Source organism: Sus scrofa, chromosome 13 (genome assembly GCF_054392235.1).
Source record: "Sus scrofa isolate SSC_HxYL_T2T_F1_AM1 chromosome 13, Sscrofa_HxYL_maternal_Yorkshire_Landrace_v2.0, whole genome shotgun sequence".
In the NCBI taxonomy this organism is placed as follows: Eukaryota; Metazoa; Chordata; class Mammalia; order Artiodactyla; family Suidae; genus Sus; species Sus scrofa.
The window spans coordinates 56,553,624-56,575,575 of NC_139395.1; the positions used below are offsets into that span (position 1 = coordinate 56,553,624).

The 21,952-nt window shown below is 38.6% G+C and overlaps 1 protein-coding gene across 34 annotated transcripts in view; it reads right to left on the minus strand.

Annotated features, from left to right (window-relative positions):
* FHIT (fragile histidine triad diadenosine triphosphatase) overlaps positions 1-21,952 on the minus strand; it is a 1,441,601-nt gene that overhangs the window by 273,580 nt on the left and 1,146,069 nt on the right. For all 34 annotated transcript variants that reach the window (XR_014823438.1, XM_021070759.2, XM_084988813.1 and 31 more), the window contains 2 exons: positions 2,820-2,965; positions 140-169 (listed from right to left, as the gene is read on the minus strand). Coding sequence is in view for 33 of the 34 variants with exons in the window: in XM_021070759.2 (XP_020926418.1) it covers positions 140-169; positions 2,820-2,965 (176 nt within the window). In the remaining variant the exon portion in view is untranslated. The remainder of the gene's footprint in view (positions 1-139; positions 170-2,819; positions 2,966-21,952) is intronic.

Below are 21,952 nucleotides of genomic sequence, written 5' to 3' on the forward strand. Positions count from 1 at the left end.
TGGCTCAAACACCAAGGGTCTCTCTGACCTCGAAGATAACATAATGAGAGAGCAACGTGCTCCAAATGACTCAGTGTGATTTTTTATTAGTTCTCATAATTGCCCCCTATTAATGTGTATGCACATAATAAGCACTCACCTTCACAGTCTGTCCAGCTTCGGGGCCATCCTAGAAGTAGGAAGGAAAAAAAAAAAAAAAAAAAAAAAAACAAACAGCGGTGAGAACAGATAAGTAATAATTCTTGTTTATTCAGAAATATCCCCCATTAATAATTTAGATCCAATTTCATTGTGTGTTAATTTGTAGTTTTCTCATGGGGACCATTCCCTGTAGACATGGGGGGCTTGACAGTTCTCCATTTCCACCTGAGAGTAAGTGAGAAGTTATGTATAAAAATGATATGAATTATCCAGTGAGCCCACCCCTTTCCTACTTTCCATGCCCTTTGCTTTGGGCTATGATTTTAATTGCTGTAAAGGAAGACTGGAAATGTTTGCAGAGGTTAAGTATCACACCTTTTGGTTATCTTAAAACCAGATGTAGTTTAATTAATGTCTGATTACCTTAAATCTCTACTCAGGAAATCTGCCATAAACATAATCCATTAAGTAAGAATAGGGGCTGTTCCATGTAAAAGGAGCACCCAAGAGCAGGCCCTCTCTGGCTGTTCTGAGCTTGGGAGGAAAGGAAGATGCATTCATTGTGGCCAGGCTCTTTCCCCACCCTGGATCCTTTGCTCAGCTTTCTGAAGCTCAATAAAACTATTTTTTTTAGGTAAAAATAAGCAAACCCATCCAGTTATCAGCCAGGATATAAAGCAAAAATGAGTGTGCAGCTGGTTTGAAATAGCAGAACAAGCAATGTTTCAATAATCAGAAATTTTAAAATTGAATCATAACTGTGAAAATTTAGGTAAGTATTTCTACTTCCAAGACCCATACTACTTAGGGTGAGAATTCTTGCCCTGCAATGGCCAAGACTAATCAAATCTGTGTAACAAGTGGTTTTCGAATTTGAAGTCACAACCTTTCAGGAGGTCATAAAGTCAGCTGGATGGGTTGTGACCAGCACTAAAAACAAAAGAAATCAGATAAATGAGCAAAAACTAATAGACTGCAAAGAATGGGTAAACACTGTTTTGTGAAAATTTATTTTCATTTATCTACATGTATGTAGGGGGAAAGGGGAACTTAATGACTGTGAAACATTTTCTTACTGTAGGTTAAAATTTTTAAGGTTTGAAAACAGAGCATCTATAAAAGTACTCTAAATGCTATGCACAAGTTGGTTCCTATATTTATGGAATTAACTTTTCAGTAAATCATGTTACATAACCAGACCTAGCCATTTCCTATGAATGTGAATTTTCTTTTAGTATTTCATTTAACAGTGGCGGATGTGTTTACCCAGTTGCCTTCACTTGGAAATATGACCATAGCTTAAGCTTGATAAACCCACCCTGTGCTTAACTATGTGCTTGAAGGTGACTCAAAAGGGATAACATACAACATACATACACAGACAGAGGCTGCGCACACACACACACACACACACACACACACACACACACACACACAGTATTTTACAGGGAAGTTTAGACACTCTCAACACACACGTGGTGGCAAAAGTATTTTTTCAGAATGCAGATGAGCATTTCTAGTCAGGGCCTTTCATAACCTGAAAACAGTGGCTGTCTATCTGTTCTCTTTGAAAGTCTATGGTGGAGAGCTGAGGAAGGATGGTAACTATCCAGCTAACTAAAGCACTAAGTACAAGGTCTCACCTTATGAAACAATCTCCTTTTTTTCCCAAAGGGTTACTGCAGAGTCATCAAACCTCAAGACCACATAGGAGGTTAATTAAGATGCCCACAGCTCTTTCCCTGGGGACATGAAGAGGCTCATGGTATGTTACTACCCATTTGTTCAGTTCCCACAGCTGTTGACCCACCACGGACCTCCTCCTCCCACACTGATAAGTGTTGGCTCAACTTCTGCCGAAAGATCTTCAGTGATTAGAGATGTAATTTCCATACTGGGAAGTGGGCCACACAGAACAATCAATCAATCAATCCAGCTTCTTACCAATCCATAATCAATCACTGAGGTTTGAATTAAAGAGAAAAGATCAGCCTTGGGAGTTCCCATTGTAGCTCAGCATTAATGAACCCAACTAGTATCCATGAGGATGTGGGTTCAATCCTTGGCCTTACTCAGTGGGTTAAGGATCGGGTGTTGCCAGGAGCTGTGGTATATGTCACAGATGTGTATTGGATCCAGCGTTGCTCTGGCTTTGATGTAGCCCAGCAGCTGTACCTCTGATTTGACCCCTAGCCTGGGAACTTCCATATGCCACGGGTTCAGCCCTAAAAAGCAAAAGCAAAAAAAAAAAAAAAAAAAAAAAAGGTCACCCTTGTGAGAGCAAGGCTCTACCCAACCTGCATAGATCTACTCCTCCTGAAATAGAGCAGGGCTAAGCCCAGGAAGGGCTCAAAATATATTTATCCTTGAGTGGAAATTACATGTCCAGCCCTAGTTCCAATAAAAGATTTAGAATGTCTTAATGTTCATTCAGTTCCCTGTCCAGTCCTAACACCTGTTTGGTAACAACGCTGCAGGTATTGCCTCAGCTGACAGTCTACTTTGGTGGGGACTGCAGAGGATAGGGTGGTCCTGGATAAGCAATGTCTTTTTCTGCTGTCACATGAGACATAAACAATGAAGCCACCTTCCCTGTGAGATGTCATCTTACAAAGGAGAGAGCAATGGCAGGATTTTAAAAGCGTGAAAAATCATGTCCACGCTATCTATACACTCACCTGCATGGAAAAGGTGAGGGATGTGCCCTGGAAGTGCTTCTCCACCACTGTCCCGACTCTTTGGGTCACCTGAAACAAATCGGCCACTTCATCAGGTCGCAGGTCTCGGAAGCGCTCCACTGGCCGAAGGGGACACACCAGGACATCTGCAGTGAGGTCTGTTAAGGCACACTCTGCTTGCTTTGAGGGAGTATTTTTACCAAAAAGTTTATACAAACAGCATTGAATAGCCTTGGCCCGGGGCCCAAACTCACAAAGACTAAGGAATAAAAGAACAAATGTTTACCAACCACCGAACTGTAAGGAGTTCAAAGAGAGCTTACAGACATGGTTAATTATGCTCTGAAGGAGAAGCTGTGGTTCACTGAAGAACTTCTTTTAGGAGAAAAGGACGAGTATTCAGAGAGACTCAAGTGCTAGCAGAAGTCATCATCCTAGAAGCAAGATCTACCCTGGACCGTTACCTCCTGACCCCTGTTCTGAAGTTCTGCTTCTCAAGAAGCCAAAGCCCCTGGGTGTAAAATGCAACTGGGACAGTCAGTTTCTCTGTAGAACATCACGATCAATATTTTAATTTCAATATCTCTTTAGAGAAATATGTAATGAAAAGACAATATTAGTTGTTTTATTTTTATTTTATTTTTAAGAGTAGAGCCAGCCTGAAAACAGAGCAAGAAGGCAGTTAAAGGTAAATTATTAGTTTAGGAAATGAGTTGTCTGCTTAAGCAAATGAAATCATCTTCATGTATTCTACAAGTTAGACGAGTCAACATAATTACATTACTGGTTTGAATAAACAACAAGGTCTAAAGAAAGAGGATCCTGCTTTGATCATCTGTTGGTACCAAGTACATATTCAATGTCACATCATCAGTAACACTTCCGTTCTTTTTTGTATTCAAATTCATCATATGTGTTTGGGTATATACGTATAGGCATGTAGGCATACCGATGTACACACACAAGCCACATTAATTTTTGTTTGGTTTTTAGATGCCAGCAGAAGAAAAAAAAGCACTCTACTGTTCCTCTCTGTTTCTTTTTTTTTTTTTCTTGTTTTAAAAGAGCATGCTTCTGCCTGGAGCCAAGCAGCTAAGGGGCATAATAAAACCACAAGCCTGCAATTGCAAGTCTCACCAGAACATCAAGCATTTCAGCCCACCAAACTACGGGTAGGACTCAGGGCCCCAAGGGAAATGCACTGAGCTCAGCTGGGCGGGCCTGATTTCTATAAGACAAAGGGGAAAAAAGAAAAAGGGAAAACTGATTAATTTTGCTCATAATCAGGAAATTCATGTCAACGGTAAACTAGGAAAAAGAGTATTTGTTTAATCTGAGTTCATTTTTCATGAGAGGAGAAGGGAGGCCTTCACCCACAGGGCATCTGATACTTAAAAAGATAATTATCCTTCCTTGGCAGGGCTGCTTTATTATCATGGGTCAATGAACCGTTTAGAAATGAAGAATTTCCTTTCATTTCCTTTTAGCAGATTGCCAGCCTCCCTTCCCTCTGAGTTTTTTTTTTTTTTGCTTTGCTTTTTTTTTTTTTTTTTCTTTAAAAGAGACCTTTCCCATCTTCCTCCTCCCTGCTTTAATTTATACCCTCCCTTAGGCTGTGATTTCACCAAACCACAGCAAGATGACAATTTTGCAAGCTTCCAACAATAGTCATAATTGCTGTGGTTGGCTATGTCTACACACAGCAACTAGGTGGAGAAGGAACAACATTTTATATAAACAATTGCTTACTGTGAAAACTGGTGGAATGAATCTGGCAGTCTTAGTGTCTAAGGTAATTTTGGTAATATCAAAAGGTTTTCTCCATTGCCATAAAAAACTGTACCTTATTACCTGTCCCTTTTGCTTTCCTGATGCTAAGGATAGCTTAACCCAATGTTTAATGAATAAGACTGTTTATGGAATTGAATCAAAGTGGCCAAAACCATGAGATGTTTTATCTAACCGCAGGGCGATATCACATACATTTATTACTTTAACCGAATATTCATAATGATAATAAAACATGTCACAAAACATTTTAATAGGCTAAACACATTCTCATCTAGGTGAATGTTTTTCACCAACCCATTTAGGCAACATTGTCCTGACATATCATTCCCTGCAACCAAGTCTTTTGTTAAAAAGGCATCTTATCTGCACATACACACACACACATACATTTTGACGCAAATAATAACAAGGTAAAATAAAGATCACACTTTGGTATGCGTTCATGTGAGTGATTATTGTCTTTGTTGTGTTAGAACCCAGAGGATGGCCAAATAGGCATCTCAACCTAGAAATGGCCACATGAATAGGCTCCACAGCACTCTCCAGTGAGGCAGCAGGGTCTGGTATTGTGCAGGGTGGGGCAATGTGAATAATTGACCTGATCCATAGCAGACTCACTCTCTAACACACTCTCCAGGGCCATCCTAGGCACTACCTGGGCATCAGAAAGTCATCTTTCCTGTTCCTTTACAACCAGAACTGAAAAGAGCCTAAGCCTTGACCTCACCATAGGTCAAATCCTAACTGATGCTACCTCCCCCCTGAGCCTCTTCTTTCCTCATCCCTCTCTTGCATACTATGCATCTGTCATATGTGTTTTCTTTCTGTTCTTCAAACACATTCACCTCATTCCCAAACTTGGGGGCTTTGTCCTGGTTATTTGTTCTGTCTAGATCAATACCCTTCAAGGCTGCTTCTTATCATTCAGATCCTAATTCCAATGCTGCTCTCTCAAAAGAATATTGAACTCCTAGGGAGTTTCAATTCCTAGGGTAAGTTTCAAAAGTGCTTACTCACTTTTAATCACCCTATTTTAATCTTTCCAGAGAACTTGCCACCGCTGGCAGCTTTCTTGGTTGGTTACTGTGTACCCAGATGGGAACGGGAGCTCCAAAGTGAAGACTTTGTCTTGTTTCCCGATGTTTCACCACCACCTACAACACCAGAGACACTGCTGGAATAGATAATAAGTAATAAACCAGAGCCTTGTATCAGCCACCTCTCAATACTAAGACCCTGACAAAATGAAGATGACATTCATTTCAATCATCCATGCAAGATTGGCATAGTCTGTGATATTTTTTGTAATTCAAAAAAGTTTTTCCTTAAGATATAGCATAGTTAGAATTAATGTTAGATGGGGGCTGAAGAAAGGTAAACTCTTTTTTTTTTTTTTTTTTTTTGCCTTTTAGGGCCGTGCCTGTGGCATATGGAGGAGGAGGAGATTCCCAGGCTATGGGTCAAATAAGAGCTACGGCTGCTGGCCTATATCAATGCGGGATCTGAGCCACATCTGTGACTTACACCACAGCTCACAACAACGCCGGATCCTTAACCCACTGAGTGAGGCCAGGGATCAAACTGCAGCCTCATGGATCCTAGTCAGGTTCATTAACCACTAATCCACAAAGGGAACTCCAGGTAAACGCATTTTTAATGTAAACAAATTTTCATATGCGCCAAAGGAAATGTAATGATGAAGATAAACTCCTTTAAAAAAAAAAAAAAAAAACCTTTATAAGTAGAAGGATGTAGTTTCTAGTGTTCAAAGTCTCAGATCATCTATATCTCTAAAAATGCTGCTTTATATTGTGATTGGGAAAGGTAATTCATTTGTTTATATAATGAACATTGAACACCACTGTACTAGGCTCTGGGAACAGCAAAGGAGAGGAAGGAAATGTTCATGTCCTTTCACACTAGGAGAAGGGCACTGAAACAGATGAGTGCAGTGATATGAGTAATATGAGAGGCAGAGAGGGAAGCAGAGAGGGTTGCAGAAGCAGAGTGTAGCACCCAAAGCAGTGGGGACCTGGGGTGCCGAGACAAGGCCAGGGTTCCAGAGTAACCATGGGAACCTCTGAGTCTCATGGCTGCCTGAAATTATACACAGGTTCATGAAGGATTTAAAGCAGATCAAAAACATTTTCTGCAAAAGGCTAGATGGTAAATATTTTCAATTTGGTAGGCTATATGCTTAAGGAGTCATAGATAATACAAATACTAACAGGTGTGGCTATATCCCAATAAACTTTTATATACAAAAAGAGCCAGATTTGGCCCTTAGGCCTTGGAATGTCAGCCCCTGATTTAGAGGAATCCCATTAAAAAGAAAGTAACTAAGAGAAAGTGGAAGTATGGAGGGATATGCCTCTTTGCCTAAGTTGAGGACTATAACGTTCTCTTAATAGCATATTGGAAAAACATGGCATCTTAAAAATAATTGACTTCCTAAGAAAAGGACGTGAACATGATAGAACATTTTCATGAATCTGTGTAATAATTCTGATGTATTTTAAAGACTAATTAAAACCAGAAAACATGCTATAGCATTGACATCACACAGGTAAGTCATGAGTATCCCTTCCTAAGGAACTCAAACAGTTTCTGCCATTTCCAACTGGGAAAAGGAAACACATGTTCTGCAAACACATGAGGGCACTGAAACAGTGTGTTATTCATAAATCCATCTGAGCATAAAGTTATTTTCTCAAAGAAAGTGCACAAGCCTTACAAGAAAACACCACATTGCCTGAAGATGGTGGGTATGGTGTGTTCCATGTTGTTCCTAGAGAAACAACTCAAGGAAAGCAATTGAATCTTGAAGAAGAGCAGACAGCTCTTGAGATTCTACTGCCACTGTTTATATGCCAATTGTTTAAAGGTAATATCACAGATGCAGTATAATTTAATTTGGAGACTCTTAGGTCTTGTTAGCAGGCAAATCCCATCTTACACACAGGCTCTAAGAATACACTTCCTCCTGGGTCCTCTTTGCTTAGAATTAACACCTCTGAAGAGACTTTTTAGCCAACCTTATTTGAGGTACAATAACCCTCAAAGAAGGTAATCTACTCAATTGAATTTAATATATGTTTATCTAGTACTCATCACGTGTGCAAGCCTGTGAAAGAGATTATCAAATGGGATCTGGTCTCTCCCTTCTGTCTACAATAGAGATTTTCACTTAGTACTAAAATTTTGTAAAAGAAGAGAAGGCAAAGATTATGACTTAGTTCCTATGGTCGATAAAGATACCTGTCATGGTAGAAGAAAATCCAAGGAGACTTTTTAGTGCAGATGAGATTTAAAGTGGACTTTAAGAAGTTCTCATCGTGGCTCGGCAGTTAACAAACCTGTCTAGTATCCACAAGGATGTGGGTTCAATCCCTGGCCTTGCTCGGTGGGTTAAGGATCCGGCATTGCAGTGAGCTGTGGTGCAGACTCAACCCCTACCCTAGGAACCTCCATATATTGTGAGTACAGCCCTTAAAAAGACAAAAGACAATAATAATAATAATAATAGTAAAATAAAGAAGACTTTAAAAATAGGGGAGTAAGACAAGAAAAAACAAATAGGGGAGTAAACCTACCTGACAGTTGGCTGGCAACCCACTTATCCATCCATACCACAGCTACAGCCTTCTTTCTTTCAGTCTGGGGTTTGTGTGAGGATTTAGGATGCTAAGATGAATATGACAGAGTAACTGACCTTGAAGAGTTCACATTCTATTATCCCAAACTGTCATGTAGTATAAACAGATCGTATAAAGCACAGCGATGAGTGCTATTGATAGAAATCAGTACAGAATGTTGTGGGAGCAGAGAGGAGGCAGAATCTAACTCTGCCTAGGGGTGTTAGATAAACTTTTCAGTATGGCCATGCATTTCAATTTCCTAAAGTCAGAAACTACTTCTCCAAATTTGGACCAAAATCTGTCCTTGAAAATGGCCCTAGCAATCTATGCATCAAAGAATTGTCAGGTAGTCCCCCTTTAGCCAAAATCACTGTTTTATTTATATATGTTCTCACTGACAATCTTTCCGATAAACCAGTGGAGTAGTATTATAATTCCTATTTTGCAGATAAGGACATTACAGCTTACAGAAAATAAGACATTTGGGCAAGACAGCTCACTCCACATGAAACTACGACTAGAATTCAACTCAAGTCTGTGTGATTCCAAAGTCTGTGTTATTAAAGCAAACTGTGGTATTACGCTTTTTATAGCATTCATGACCCAGTCTCTGCCTGACCTCTAATTCACGGTGCTCCCTGCATTCATTCCCAGAGTCCTTCTGCTCATGGAAGAGAATCACACTCTTCATCAAGTACAAAGAAATTGCTTAAAACTACTAAAGGCCTGAGAAACACCCAGCCTCAAATGAAGGAAGCAGAAGAGACCTCCAGTCCCACTGTGAAGGGAAACCTCCGTGCTGGGCAAAGGATGCCCTGAGCATGCCCTCATTCTAAAACAGAACTATGAGCAAGGGGCTTGTGGATGAGAGAGGGAGGAAGTAAGAGGGATGCAGAGCCTGTATTTGCACCCTTTTCCGTCTCTGAGCTTCAGTTTCTTCAAGGTAACCGGAGCTCCCCTGGGCTGGCAGATGAGGGGAAGCTTAGATATTATAGTCAACGTCAATGAGTCAGGCTGTCAGACACACTGAAAATCCCATTGCCTGTTGGACAGTCTAATTATTGGGAAGCATTGACTTTCTCTAAACATCATTTACATCACCAAGGACTACCAGAAACTTGGTAATGCCTTTTTTTCCCCCTCTTCCTTTACACTCTCACCACCAGGCCAGAGCTGACCGTCTCTGTCTTTTGGGATGAACGCATAGAGTGTTTTGTCACAGTGAAGTATCACAACAACACGCCAGGCCCTGTGCTGAACCTTTGCTGACACAGCCCATTCAGAATGCACAAAACAAAAGAATGAAATTAAATGGGATATCTGTACCAATCCAGCACCTAAAGATATTGTGGTAGCTTATTCACAAATATTAGCACAAGAATCTCTCACATCCTATGTGCCCTTTGTAAAGTGACTCTGTTGCTCCTCTGGCCAAGAGAGGGAGTCTATTTCCCCTCCCACTGAGTTTGGGCTGGCCCAGGGCTTGCTTTGATCAGTGGAATGTGATGAAAGTGTCACTATGTGATTTCCAAGGTCAGGTCTCCACAGCCTTTGCAACTTTTGTGGGGTTTTTTTGTTGTTGTTGTTGTTTTGGGTTTTTTTGGCTTTTTGGAACCCTGAGACCAACAGACTATAAAAAAAGCCCAGCTAGCCTACTGCAGAACAGAAGCTGCAGGGAGAAGAATTAAGGTATCCCTGCTGATAACAAACAGCTGTCAGAACTTCTGGACCCAGGAGAGGCACTGACTGACCTCCAATTTCTCTATAGTTGCCTCTTGTTGCATATTGAACCATCCACAAAACACAGTGGCTTCATATAGCATTGCTTGATTTCTTATCACGATTGTGTGGCTGATTTTGGCTGCTGGTCTCACTGGGGTTCCTGCACGCAAATACTTCAGGGTGGTAGCTAAGCCTGGGGCTGGACTCTGCTGGGTCCCCTGACCCTCTCATTCTATCTGCATTCCAATTCAGAGGCAGAAACTTTAAGCCTCTTAAGACTTAAGTTGTCCCATATTCTATTGGTCAAAGGAAATCACAAGCCAGCCTAGGTTTGAACTAAAGGAATAAATCCCATATCTTAGTAGGAGGAGTAGAAAGAGCACATTGAAAAGAGGTATTGACAGGGGAAGTTATGTCACCCTGGGTGCTATTGTAATAGTTGACCACAGTTGGTAAATATAAAAATAATTTCTAGGGACTGTGTAAAAACTAAATAGGTGCCGAAGGTCTCCTGGATGCCTGATGGGTATATACACCCATGGCATCTTAGAACTGGGATGGATCTTAAACATTATCTATTCCAAGACCTCCCCTATCAGGTGAAAAAAAAAAAAAAAGTGGGGATTAGATAGGTCAACTGATGTTCTCAAAGCCACATAGTTAATTAGAAGCTCAGCTATTCACTTCCCAAACCAAAGTTCTTTTCATTACAGAGGAGATGGAAAAACGTAGCACCTTTGCCAGTCTATTCCAATGCTAAACCTATGGCAGACATCAATAATCAACCAGACAATTCTCTCCTTGAACCACAGAGACTTGGAGAGTCCTTGTCAGTCCTGACCTCTGAGCAGTCAACACCAATTGGGGTGGGAATGTAACAGGGGACTCATGTGTTCTTTCTGTGGCTTCTATCCCACCTCATGAAGCACAAAAACAGCAGCAAAGGTATGGTGAGGTCAAGAACAAAATGAGAGGCTGTCAAAGTGAGAACTGTCCCAACTACATCAAATGATCCTTACGTTGCTACATGTTTAATTCAAAAAAATTTTGATAAGTTTGAAATCTGCTCATCGATGATAATAATTGATGATTTAAAAATAATTGTATGAGTACTTCCATGACAAATATGAAATATTTAAATATAGAGTCATGACAGAGAAATGGAAATGCACTGATTCGGATGATTAATTAAAAATGACGGCAGAATATTATTCTCAGAGTTTCTCAGACTTCCTCCCCTTTTTTTTTCTCTATGTGATCTATTCTAGGGATTCAGAATATAAAAGTAAACTAAAATAAATCAAACCATCAAAATATCACTGATTCTAATGGAGCTGATTAGCATGTGTATATATAAATATGGAGTAAGTCAGCATCAAATAATATGATGAAAAATTAGGCATTCTTCTGAGCTAATATAAAAGATGAGTCTGTATTCATCTCTACCGCAGATCAGTATGTAGTTTAAATGACATGAAAGGAACTTCCCAGCATGCATTGTAGACTTCTGCAGACCATTTGTAATGGATTATTTGCTCTAACAAATAAGCCTAGTCCTTGCAAATGTTTAAAATAATACTTAATGTCACTTCAAAAAAAAAACACTACCAGGATGGACTAAGAAGTATCTCTATGAAAAGGCTTAACTTATTTGAGTTAAATACCACGGTTGCAGAGTTTTGAATCAAAGCAGGTGGCATCTCAAAAAGTAATCTACTATTCACAATGTAGGCACTTCTGTGATTTTTTTTTTTAATCAGAAAGGTAAAAATATTACCCAAAAAGTGAACCAATACAATTTTCAAGAAGCATCTTAACAGTTTGGGTATGTTAGTATCTTTACTGGATACTAACATACCCACTTCAGTAACTCAAAGAAGACTTCATGGAATATACATCAACGATAAGCATAAATGGCATGAATGTAATTTTAAGCAAATTCAATTTCCAGAATATGATAAATTCCAGGAAAATTTGATTAAGATAATGATAGTATTCTCCTCATACTCAGTTCGCAAAGCAAGCATCTCACAATTATCTACTAGAATTCTCATGTTGTTTCTGGCAGAATGCTTTAGGTCAAAGACAGGAGCCCTTAGCCATCTGCGGGAGAGGAATCAGGTGTCTTTCTCCCAGCAGACCCGCCCTGAACAATCCCACAAACTTCTGCACTGATCTGAATGCTCTGAGGGGAGACTCACGTTCGTAGGGAGAAGTAAATGGGTACCTTTCAAAGAAAGTAAATTTGAAAAAGGAGCCTGCAGCTAGGAAGCACTTTGGCACAGATTCTTTGGTTTAAATTTCACATATTATATTAGAGTAGAAATGTAAGTCAGAGTTCTCACTGTGGCACAGTAGGTTAAGAATCTGACTACAGAGGCATGGGTGACTGCATTGTAAGGGTTTGATCCTCAGCCTAGTGCACTGGGTTGAAGGATCTGGCATTGCTGCAGCTGTGGCTAATCTGTGACTCAGATACAATTCCTGGCCCAGGAACTTTCATATGCTCAGGTGTGGCCATAAAATATGTATATGGGGAAAAGTAAATAGTATCAGTAAGGGAAGGAAAGAATATGTAACATGGTTTGCTACCTGTTATGTCCTAGTGATAATCAGTAACCCTTTGAGGTGGATAATATCACTCCCTTTTTTCCACATTCAGAAGTTGAGACCAAAAAATTTAAAATACATATCCTAGGTCACACAGTTATAAAGTGAAAATCCTGGCTAGGGCCATGAGATAAAATTGTCCATGCTGTTTCAATGCTTCCCAAAGTCATAAAAGTTTCCATGTACCTAGTCCAATGTTTACTATAGTGGTTATCCAGAATACTGCTTCCAGGAGATGTTAATAGACATTACATAGGTTTCCTACAATAGGATTCATCAGGATATATAATGTACTAATGAGCATTCTGACTTCTCAAAAAGAAGAGATACTAAGTAGAATTTCTCATATCTTAATAGTAAATTATTATTATTTTTATTATTACTATTATTTTGCCGAACATTGCAAGTGACAAATTCCTAGGGTATGTTCTTTGGGAATCTTGAGAATCCTTTACTTACACAACACAGAGTGATGTCTCAAGAAAATGTCTACTTTTTAAACAAAAAAATAGAGTAAACATCCAATTAATAATATGAGCAAAGCAAGAGGGCATTCTGCTTAATGAAATATGTGGAGAAGTTGAGCACTAAAATACATTGAGTGGAATATGGCAGCCATTAGGGCTACTTGCTCACTATTCTGGGTTCTTTCCATATCCAGGCACATGACAGGATTATAATTCCTGGACCTTTGCAGTTGGGTGAAGGTGAAGGAATCCTGGACAAGGACTTTGAGCAAAAGGGAAAGATGTTACAGACTAGAGCACTTCGCTGCCAACATAAGACCTCAAAGCTCTCTTTCCTTCTCTAAGGCAACCTGTGATGCCACTAGGCAGTTGGGACTGGGACCAGAACCAGCCCTGCAGGTTAGCAGGGGGCTCTGCTCATCACCTGTTCTCCCAGGGACTATAGCAAATTGGTCAAATAGGTTTCATCTCTTTTCCTAACAGCAACTAACTTGTGTTGCTGCTTAGATTGGTATGCTGAGGAGGATTCTGAGGCCTGTACAGGGATCAGGATGGAAGAATGGGGAGATTTATGAGTTTTAGCTGCCATGAGAGAAGGAAGAGAATCTGTATGCAGACCAAGGATTTGCCATTCTTTAAACTAGATGGGGAAAAAAATGCTTTTTCCAAGACTCCCTTTTCCCTTCCTTAATGATATGGCATCATTTCTAGGTCTTACAATGTCTCTGAGTAACCGTTATAAAAATCTAGTATTACTGTTATGGTCCTGGAAATATGCAGAAGTATGTGAACTTTAAATAATTCTGGTTAGGAGAGTATTGAAAAAGAAAGTTACTGCCACTCAAAAGTATCATCCATAATATGCCAGCACAGGAATGGGAACCCACTAAGGTGACAATGTTGTAAAAATGCTCTTAGGTGCTATGAATTGGAGGCGTATTTCAATGGAAGAGGAATAAAGTGCACTCAGAAGCTGAAAGAAATAGTTAAGGATCATCCCCAATGAGAGACTTAAAAAAAAATACATATACACTCTACTATGAGAATCACTTCAAAAACTCTGTGAAAAGCTTTTTAGTCTAGTACAGATCAGAAAGTAATGCTAAAGATCTGCAATTCATTGGAGAGCTGCTGGAAAACCACAAGCAAGATAAATAATTTAACAGCACTTTGGCGTGTACACATTTATATTCTACCCAGTTTGGGAATAAGGAGAGAGCACGCTGCGTATTTATTTCCACGGGGTGGCCAGATCAAAACCCAACCTTCTTACAGAAAGCATCCTTCCGGGGCAACTCCATCAGGCCCTGAAAAGCATGGATTCTAACTTCAGGTTTGTTTATGCCACTTAAAAGCCACTGAAAGTTTCAACCCCAACAGACCTTCAATGCAGTTGGACAAGACAATGAAGCAACCCAACATCACAGTTTGGATACCAAGTGAAAGCAAAGAGCAACCAAATTGTACATATAGAATAACAGAGATTCCTCAGTGGGAGAAAATAATAAGAAAGTGGGAGAGAGGAAGAAGACAAAAAGGGGAATATTTTGCAGGTAGTATATTCTTAGAAGATAGGAAATATTCCCTAGTAGACAAGTTCACCTGGCATTCTTGGTATCATACAGAGTGTTTGATACAGGGTGGGCTGTTAATAAACATTTGATGAGAGAGTAAATGGTAAGTATGCTTATTCATTGCTTAATCTAGGAAAACTTTCTTTCTAAGAGACCACTGAATCAGACAAAACTCAGCTTACCTACATAAAAATAATTGAGGGAAGTGAACTTAAATCTAAACAAACAAACAAATGAACCCAACAAAGTCTTGAATTCCTAACCTAAAAGACACCCAGCTAAATGTAAATTGGTGCAGCATCCACAGTGAAAAATTATGGAGATTTCTCAGAAAACTGAAAATAGAACTCCATATGACCAAGCAATTCCATACCTGGGTATATATATCTGAAAAATACAAACAAAAATACTAATTGGAAAAGATACATGTACCCTAATGTTCACGGTAACCTTATTTAAATTTTCCAAGGTATGAAAGTAACCTAAGTGTCCATCAACAGATGAATGGATAAATAAGATGTAGTATATATATCAATGTATATACCCATGTATGAATATGTATGTGTATGTGTGTACACAACAGAATACCATTCAGCCCCCCAAAAGAATGAAATTTTGCCATTTGCAGCAACATGGATGGAATTGGAGAGTACTATGCTAAGTGAAATAAGTCAGAGAGAGACAGACAAATATGATATCACTTACACGTGAAATCTAAAAACTACAACAAACTAGTGAATATGACAAAAAAAAGAAGCAGATTCACAGATAGAGAAAAAACACATGGTTACCAGTTGGGAGGAGCAATGTAGGGGTGAAGGAGCAGGAGGCACATACTGGGTATTAGATAGATTCAAGGCTACATTCTACAACTCAGGGAATATAGCCAGTATATTGTAATAACCATAAATGGAAAATGACCTTTAAAAATTATACAAAAATTAAAAAAAATCTTTTAATACTAAATAAAACAGTCTATTCTTTCTCTTAGAAAAATAAATGAATAAAAGACACCCAGCAAAAGGTATAGAAAACAGTAAATATACGATGCCCTTCCCTTAACCCATCCAAGGCACAACTTAAATTTTAAGTGGAAAACATGCATACCATTAACTCAATGGAGCTTGGAAGGATCTGAGAATAACAATGTTCTATGCTCTTTTAATGACAACGATGACATCTCTTCTGTGACAAATACAAATGCTGATAAATAAAACAATTCTTTCAAAAGAGAAAGACAGCCTTAATTAAGTTAACTTGGTATTTTCACAGATTCTGAATTAACTCTCCCCCTGGAAAAATGTCTATCCTCTGTGAGTTAGTAAGCCAAAAGAAATGATTTGAGAATATTTCATTGTAGAAAGTATTCAGCAAGTGTCTAATGAATGTCCTTCTCAATGAGTTCCTGAAGAAAGACGATAAAGTCAACTTTTGGAGGAAAAAGTAAAGATAAAACACATTTTCAGACTTTGTATGTTTTTCATTTATTCATTAAATATGAAATAATTAAGAGCAACCTACCTGGTAGGTAAAGTGTCAGACACTGAGAAAACCTGCCTACACCTGCCAAATGCATTCCTTCCCTTCCAAAGGTGTATGAAAGAACACCTAGAGAGTGAATGATTCTAGAGAGTAAACGAACAAAGGGAAAAATAAAGACCAAGATGCAGACTCTACTGCAAAAGAGATAAGAGTTGAGAGGAGAAATTCCGTGATGCCCAGGGAAGAATGCCCCAAGCCAACACCGCATAATTGGGAACAAGCTTGGCCCGCTGACCTGGAGTGTCAGGAAAGAATGCAGGGTCTCCACAGCCTTGGTTGGCAGTTTGGATTTATTCTATTTGCCCAGGGAAGCTTCCAAATCATTTTGGGCACTGGGGAGAGGAGGTTTATGATAGCATCTGAGTGCTCATTTGGAAAGACCACTCTAAATGCCGTGTGGGTTAAAAAAAAAAAAAATCAATCAAAGCAAGGATGAAAGCTGAAGGCCACTGGGAGGATTTTACCGGAGACTAGAAAAGAGATTCAAAACAAGCCTGGACTGTGGTGATGTCAGGAGAGGTTCACAGAATGTTATGTGTATTTCTGAGGCAGGAACAACAGGACTTACTGATGTGGGTGGGAGCTAAAGGAGGAAGGGGAATCAAAGAAGACTCTAGAGCTTTGGCCTGAGTAGGTGGATGAAAAGTGATGTCATTTAGGAGATTACATGTAACACGGCTCACCACTGAGAGACCCCACTTTCTGGAATTTATAGATTTCCCAGAACTAACTAAAAGAGATTTTCCTAACCTGGGTATATGGATGGACCCCAGGGCTTCTATGAATCACTTGAAATTGTTTGCCAAATGTTTTTTTTTTGTGTGTGTGTGTGTATGTGTATGTTGTTCTCCAGCAGCCTCCATCTGGCAAAATTTCTTAGTCTCCTGACCCCAGCAAAGAATCACTGATTTAAATTAGGAGAATTATGTGAAACTTGTCCACGAGAGTGATTAAAGACAGGATTACACTTATTCATTTTAGCTTAAAATCTAATAGATTCACTCCTGAAGAGTGAAAGAGAAAAGTTTACTCCATGTCTGAGCAACATGTTCTTGAGGATGAACCCTCCACAAAAGACAAACTAAGGATTTTTTTTAATAGCCTATCACCACAGTTGTTTTTGTCTGATTCAGCAGTGAACAATTTAAGACATGTCTGCTGCAACAAAAGACAGCTGGACACATAAAGATGATTGTGTGATCTATTCAAAACTGAAGAATAGGCTAAATCATTTACAACAATAAAAATACAGAAAATACTACTAGGAAAAAAAAAAAAAAAAAAAAAAAAACAGAACTCTAAGTAGCAAGTGATTTCCAAATATATCCAAGACAGGAATCAAAAAGACATTTTAATGTCACTCTGGTAACATCTAAAATAGAGTAAGTGAATTAGGCAGCCTCTAAAAACAAAGAAGGGAAGGAGTTCTCATTGTGGCTCAGTCGTTAATGAACTAGTATCTGTGAGGATGCGGGTTCGATCCCTGGCCACGCTCAGTGGGTTAAGGATCCAGTGTTGCCACCAGCTGTGGTGTAGGTCGTAGACAAGGCTCAGATGTTGCATTGATGTGGCTGTGGTGTAGGCTGGCAGCTACAGCTCCGACTCGATTTCCGAGCCTGGGAACTTCCATATGCCACAGGCGCAACTATAAAAAGACAAAAATAAATAAATAAATAAATAAATAAAAATTTTAAAAATTTTTAAATATTTAAAAAACTTTAACAAATTAAAAAAACAAAGAGGTGATTCAAAAAATTTAATGAAAAAAAAAAAACTTCAGCAATGAACAACATTGCCACAGACTCAAGAGAGCAGCCTTTTTTAGGATAGTGATTTGTATGCAAATAAAGCCCATCGTTTATCGCTAAACCCCCAAAGCCTACAAAGGGAAAAAAAATTTCCTTTATATCTGCTTAAACTCTCCTCCCACTAAAGTCAACTGCCAATGACAGAAGAGTCTCTGACATTTTTTAAACAATAGCAGAAGGCATGCATTCAGAAACTCTTGGGAGCCACTCTTTTCTTCCTTAAATCTCTTAGCCTAGTGTCAATGTTAACTCTAGGTTAATATTTATATCAAATTTCCAGGATGTTACAAGGTTTTGGGATTTATTTATTTTTTAGTAATAGCATATTTCATACCATAAAATAAAATCTGACCAACATTTGCTTAAAAACAAAGACAATAGAAGTACATTTCTTAAAGACATTCCTCTGTCCAGCATAGCCCCATTTGCAAACCTAATCTGGCATTTGATTAAAAAACCATTGGTCACTAACATCAGTGTTAGCTTATAGAAACTAGAACTTCTCTGATTCCACATTTAGAACTTCACCCCTATTTTTCCACATTCCACTCACCTACTCAACTCCCTTCCTTCATATTATCTCTGTATTTTCCTTCCACTTTATCATCTAGTATCACTGGAGGTAGGGTCTCGGAATTAGTTATCTCATCATTTTTTTCTTCTCTAGTTTTAACAGTCTGAATTTCTTCAAAATAAAATGTTTAACAATAAAAACTGTCACAACATAAACTCAGGAAAATATGTAAAATATCTAAGTTCATTTAGAAATTGCAATTTTTTTGACCCATTATTTTTCAAATTCTGTTTAGACAGCACAACACACAACACAATTTGCCCAATGTTTAAATTAGGAGATCAAATAATCTAAAAGGAACAACTATAAAAATACCAACTGGAACTCAAGATTTCTACATATTGGAATTTCATTTTGAACATAATTTAAAAAAAAAATTTAAGCATGCCTACAGAAAGCAAAACTTGTGGAAACAGATGTTCTGGTGATTCCATAAGAGTGTTACATTTATATACTGTCATCCCTTCTGCAGAAACCTAAAACTCACTCCCATTTTCTTTATATATGCAGATATTGAAAACATATCTTTGCCATCCAACAGTCGTCTGGCATAGGGAACCAGACACACTGGCCTTGGTATATCATGGCCAACATTACTATCATCACCACCATTTTTGCCATTATCATTTAAAGGTTAAAATTTCTTAAATCACAATCATTGCTAAAACAAGTTGTCCCCATGTTCCTCCAGTATACTACAGTTACAAATAGGAGAGAGATTTCATTAACATTAATGGGTCTAGACAGAAAAAATACAAGCCTCTTCAGAAAAGATCCTCTTATTCAGAATCTCATCTGGTTCAGCCTAACGTATGAAAAGGGGGGCAAAAAGAAGTGTTCATATTGAGAGAGATTGGTATTATGGATTTTCAAGGTTATTGATACCCTGCATCACTGCTTTCAAAGTCTGTCAGTGATCAGTCACTGCATCTGACACTCAGTCACACACAGCCAGTGAAGTGTGTAGTTGTGCTGCCTCTTGGTCTTCCAGTGATTAATGTCCTTGGTAACATTTTATAAAAATAGACAGTCGGAAGAGGGAATTGGCCAATAAATATGAAATGGCAAGAAAGAAAAAGTATAATGCCGGAAGTGAAATGTGAATTGAATGTAAATGAGGAAGAAATGGTTGACTATGGGCACCATATTGCTGTTCAGGAGACTCCAGAGGTGCATTCAGAGGAGGTTAGTGAGGACAAACTTATTGACAAAAACGTAGGAAGTGATTATGGTGAAAAGAAGGAACGTGTACCAGAGGAAGTGATGCCAGTAAAAATAACTCCACACTATCAAAAAACTTCCTATTTTACCACATCGGAAGCACAATGGATAAAAAGTTAGAGATCAATCTAAACTTAGGTGTATGACATTTCCCAAGGTATAGAAAATATGCTCAGACTGTGCTATAAGTTATATTATCAGCAAAAGAAGGCAAGTGGGTTTTTTTGTTTGTTTTTTTGTTTTTGTTTTTCTGATTTTTAGGGCCTAACCCAGGGCATATGAAAGTTCCTGGGCTATGGGTTGAATTGGAACTACAGCTTGCTGGCCTATCACAGCCACAGCACTGCCAGATTTGAGCTGTGTCTGCAACCTATAGGGCAACGCCAGATCCTTAATCCACTGAGTGCGGCCAGGGATCGAACCTGCGTCCTCATGGATAACAGTCAGGTTCGTTACCACTGAGATACAATAGGAACTCTCAAACTACTCTCGATAAGAGTTTTCTGAAATGGGAAAAAACAAAAAACAAAAAATACAGTTTAATTCTCAATGTTTCTAATATTTTAAATTATAGTGTACTACTTTTAGTATATAAGTATTATTCTTCATATATTTTTATTTTCTTATACACTTTTAACAGATAATAAAATAGTTTTAAGAGTTTTGACGAAAATTTTAAAGGTCATGGAGCCCGTGACAATTTTCACCATTAATTATTAAGGTTGCTTTGCATGGTTCCAGATTGTGTGGGCATTTTTCAATCCCATAACGCTGTATCCAGTGAAGACTGCATCTCAGATTCCTAAAAAATACTGAGTATGACAGATTAAAAGTATGGATAATGGGCTACAAATTTAAAATTTATGCCAGAAAATACTGTCATACTCAACATGCATCTTAGTAATAGCCGGAGATAAAGGGTAGAAGAAATTTAAATACTTTAACTGATTTTAAAAAGATGTATCTGCCCTATATTCAGTCCAGGAAAGGTATACATATTGTCATAGGCTCCTGAGTTCTCCCAAGAGACTGGAAAAAATCAATTTAACAACTTATTTTTTTCCCCAAATAACTTAACTGAGAACTGCATCTTATCAAACCTCCTGACCCCTGAATGCATCATTAAACCTGCTATTTAGCTTTATGTTTTGTCCACCAAATGTTCTCTTATACACAACAGTATGAAAAGAAAGGATTATATAATGGTAACATCAATATATGCGTGTCCTCTATTTCTTATTTATGATGAACAACAAACAAACTTTCTGCAGAACCCTATTGGTTTTAGACAAAAAAGAAGATACATATGCAGCTGTATCTCTCCCCTCACAATTCTCTGCTATAGGCCCTTTCTATAGCATGTCACCTGCCACCAGTTCGAACAAAAGCTCTTTTAAAACAAAGCCCATCCATCAATCCAAAGGCCAATACTTGGAGCCCTGGCTAGGTCTCAGTTCTAATGTCACCTCTTAGGGCACCTGTCCATTTGACTTAAAGAATTCTTCTTCCCTAACTCCTCATATGTTTATATCTTTCAGAACCTGTTTCAATAACTGGGATTATAGTATTCACTTATGTTTACTTAATTTCTATCTAGAACATAAACTAAAATAAGAGTAGGAGTCACTTTCTCAGCTATCTCCAAGGACCCAGCGTAGTTTCTGGATATAAAGCACTTGTTAAATATGAAATGAATGGGTGGATGCTTTGAACAAATGCCTATTTGAATAATTGACTATATGAATGAATGTCTGTTGAAATAAATGACTGATTAATAAATGAACTGAAGTGAAAATATGATCTTAATTTAATAAGTAACAGGTAGGTAGCTGTTATTCTCCCAGATGATATTTCACACCCATAAAGAGAAAACTCTTTGCTCTCAGACAAATCTAAAAATGAGAATTCTTCCAGTGAGTGAGCTCTCCAAGTCCAGCTTACCATTCGCTCCACTATAAGATGGAGGAGTGTCACTTCACAGCAGCATGTGTGAAAACAGCTTGGGAATTTTTGCTGAGAATAAGCTCAAGATGGGTCGACAGAGAAATGTTGTTTCCACAAACACATTTTATCTCTGACTGTGAATGCACGTCTGGTGTTGGGTTGAGGAAGGCGATTTCTCACGTTGATCTTTGCTGGCAAGGCTACTTGTGGAGTTTTCAGTCAACTTGGGAGCCGCCAGGGAC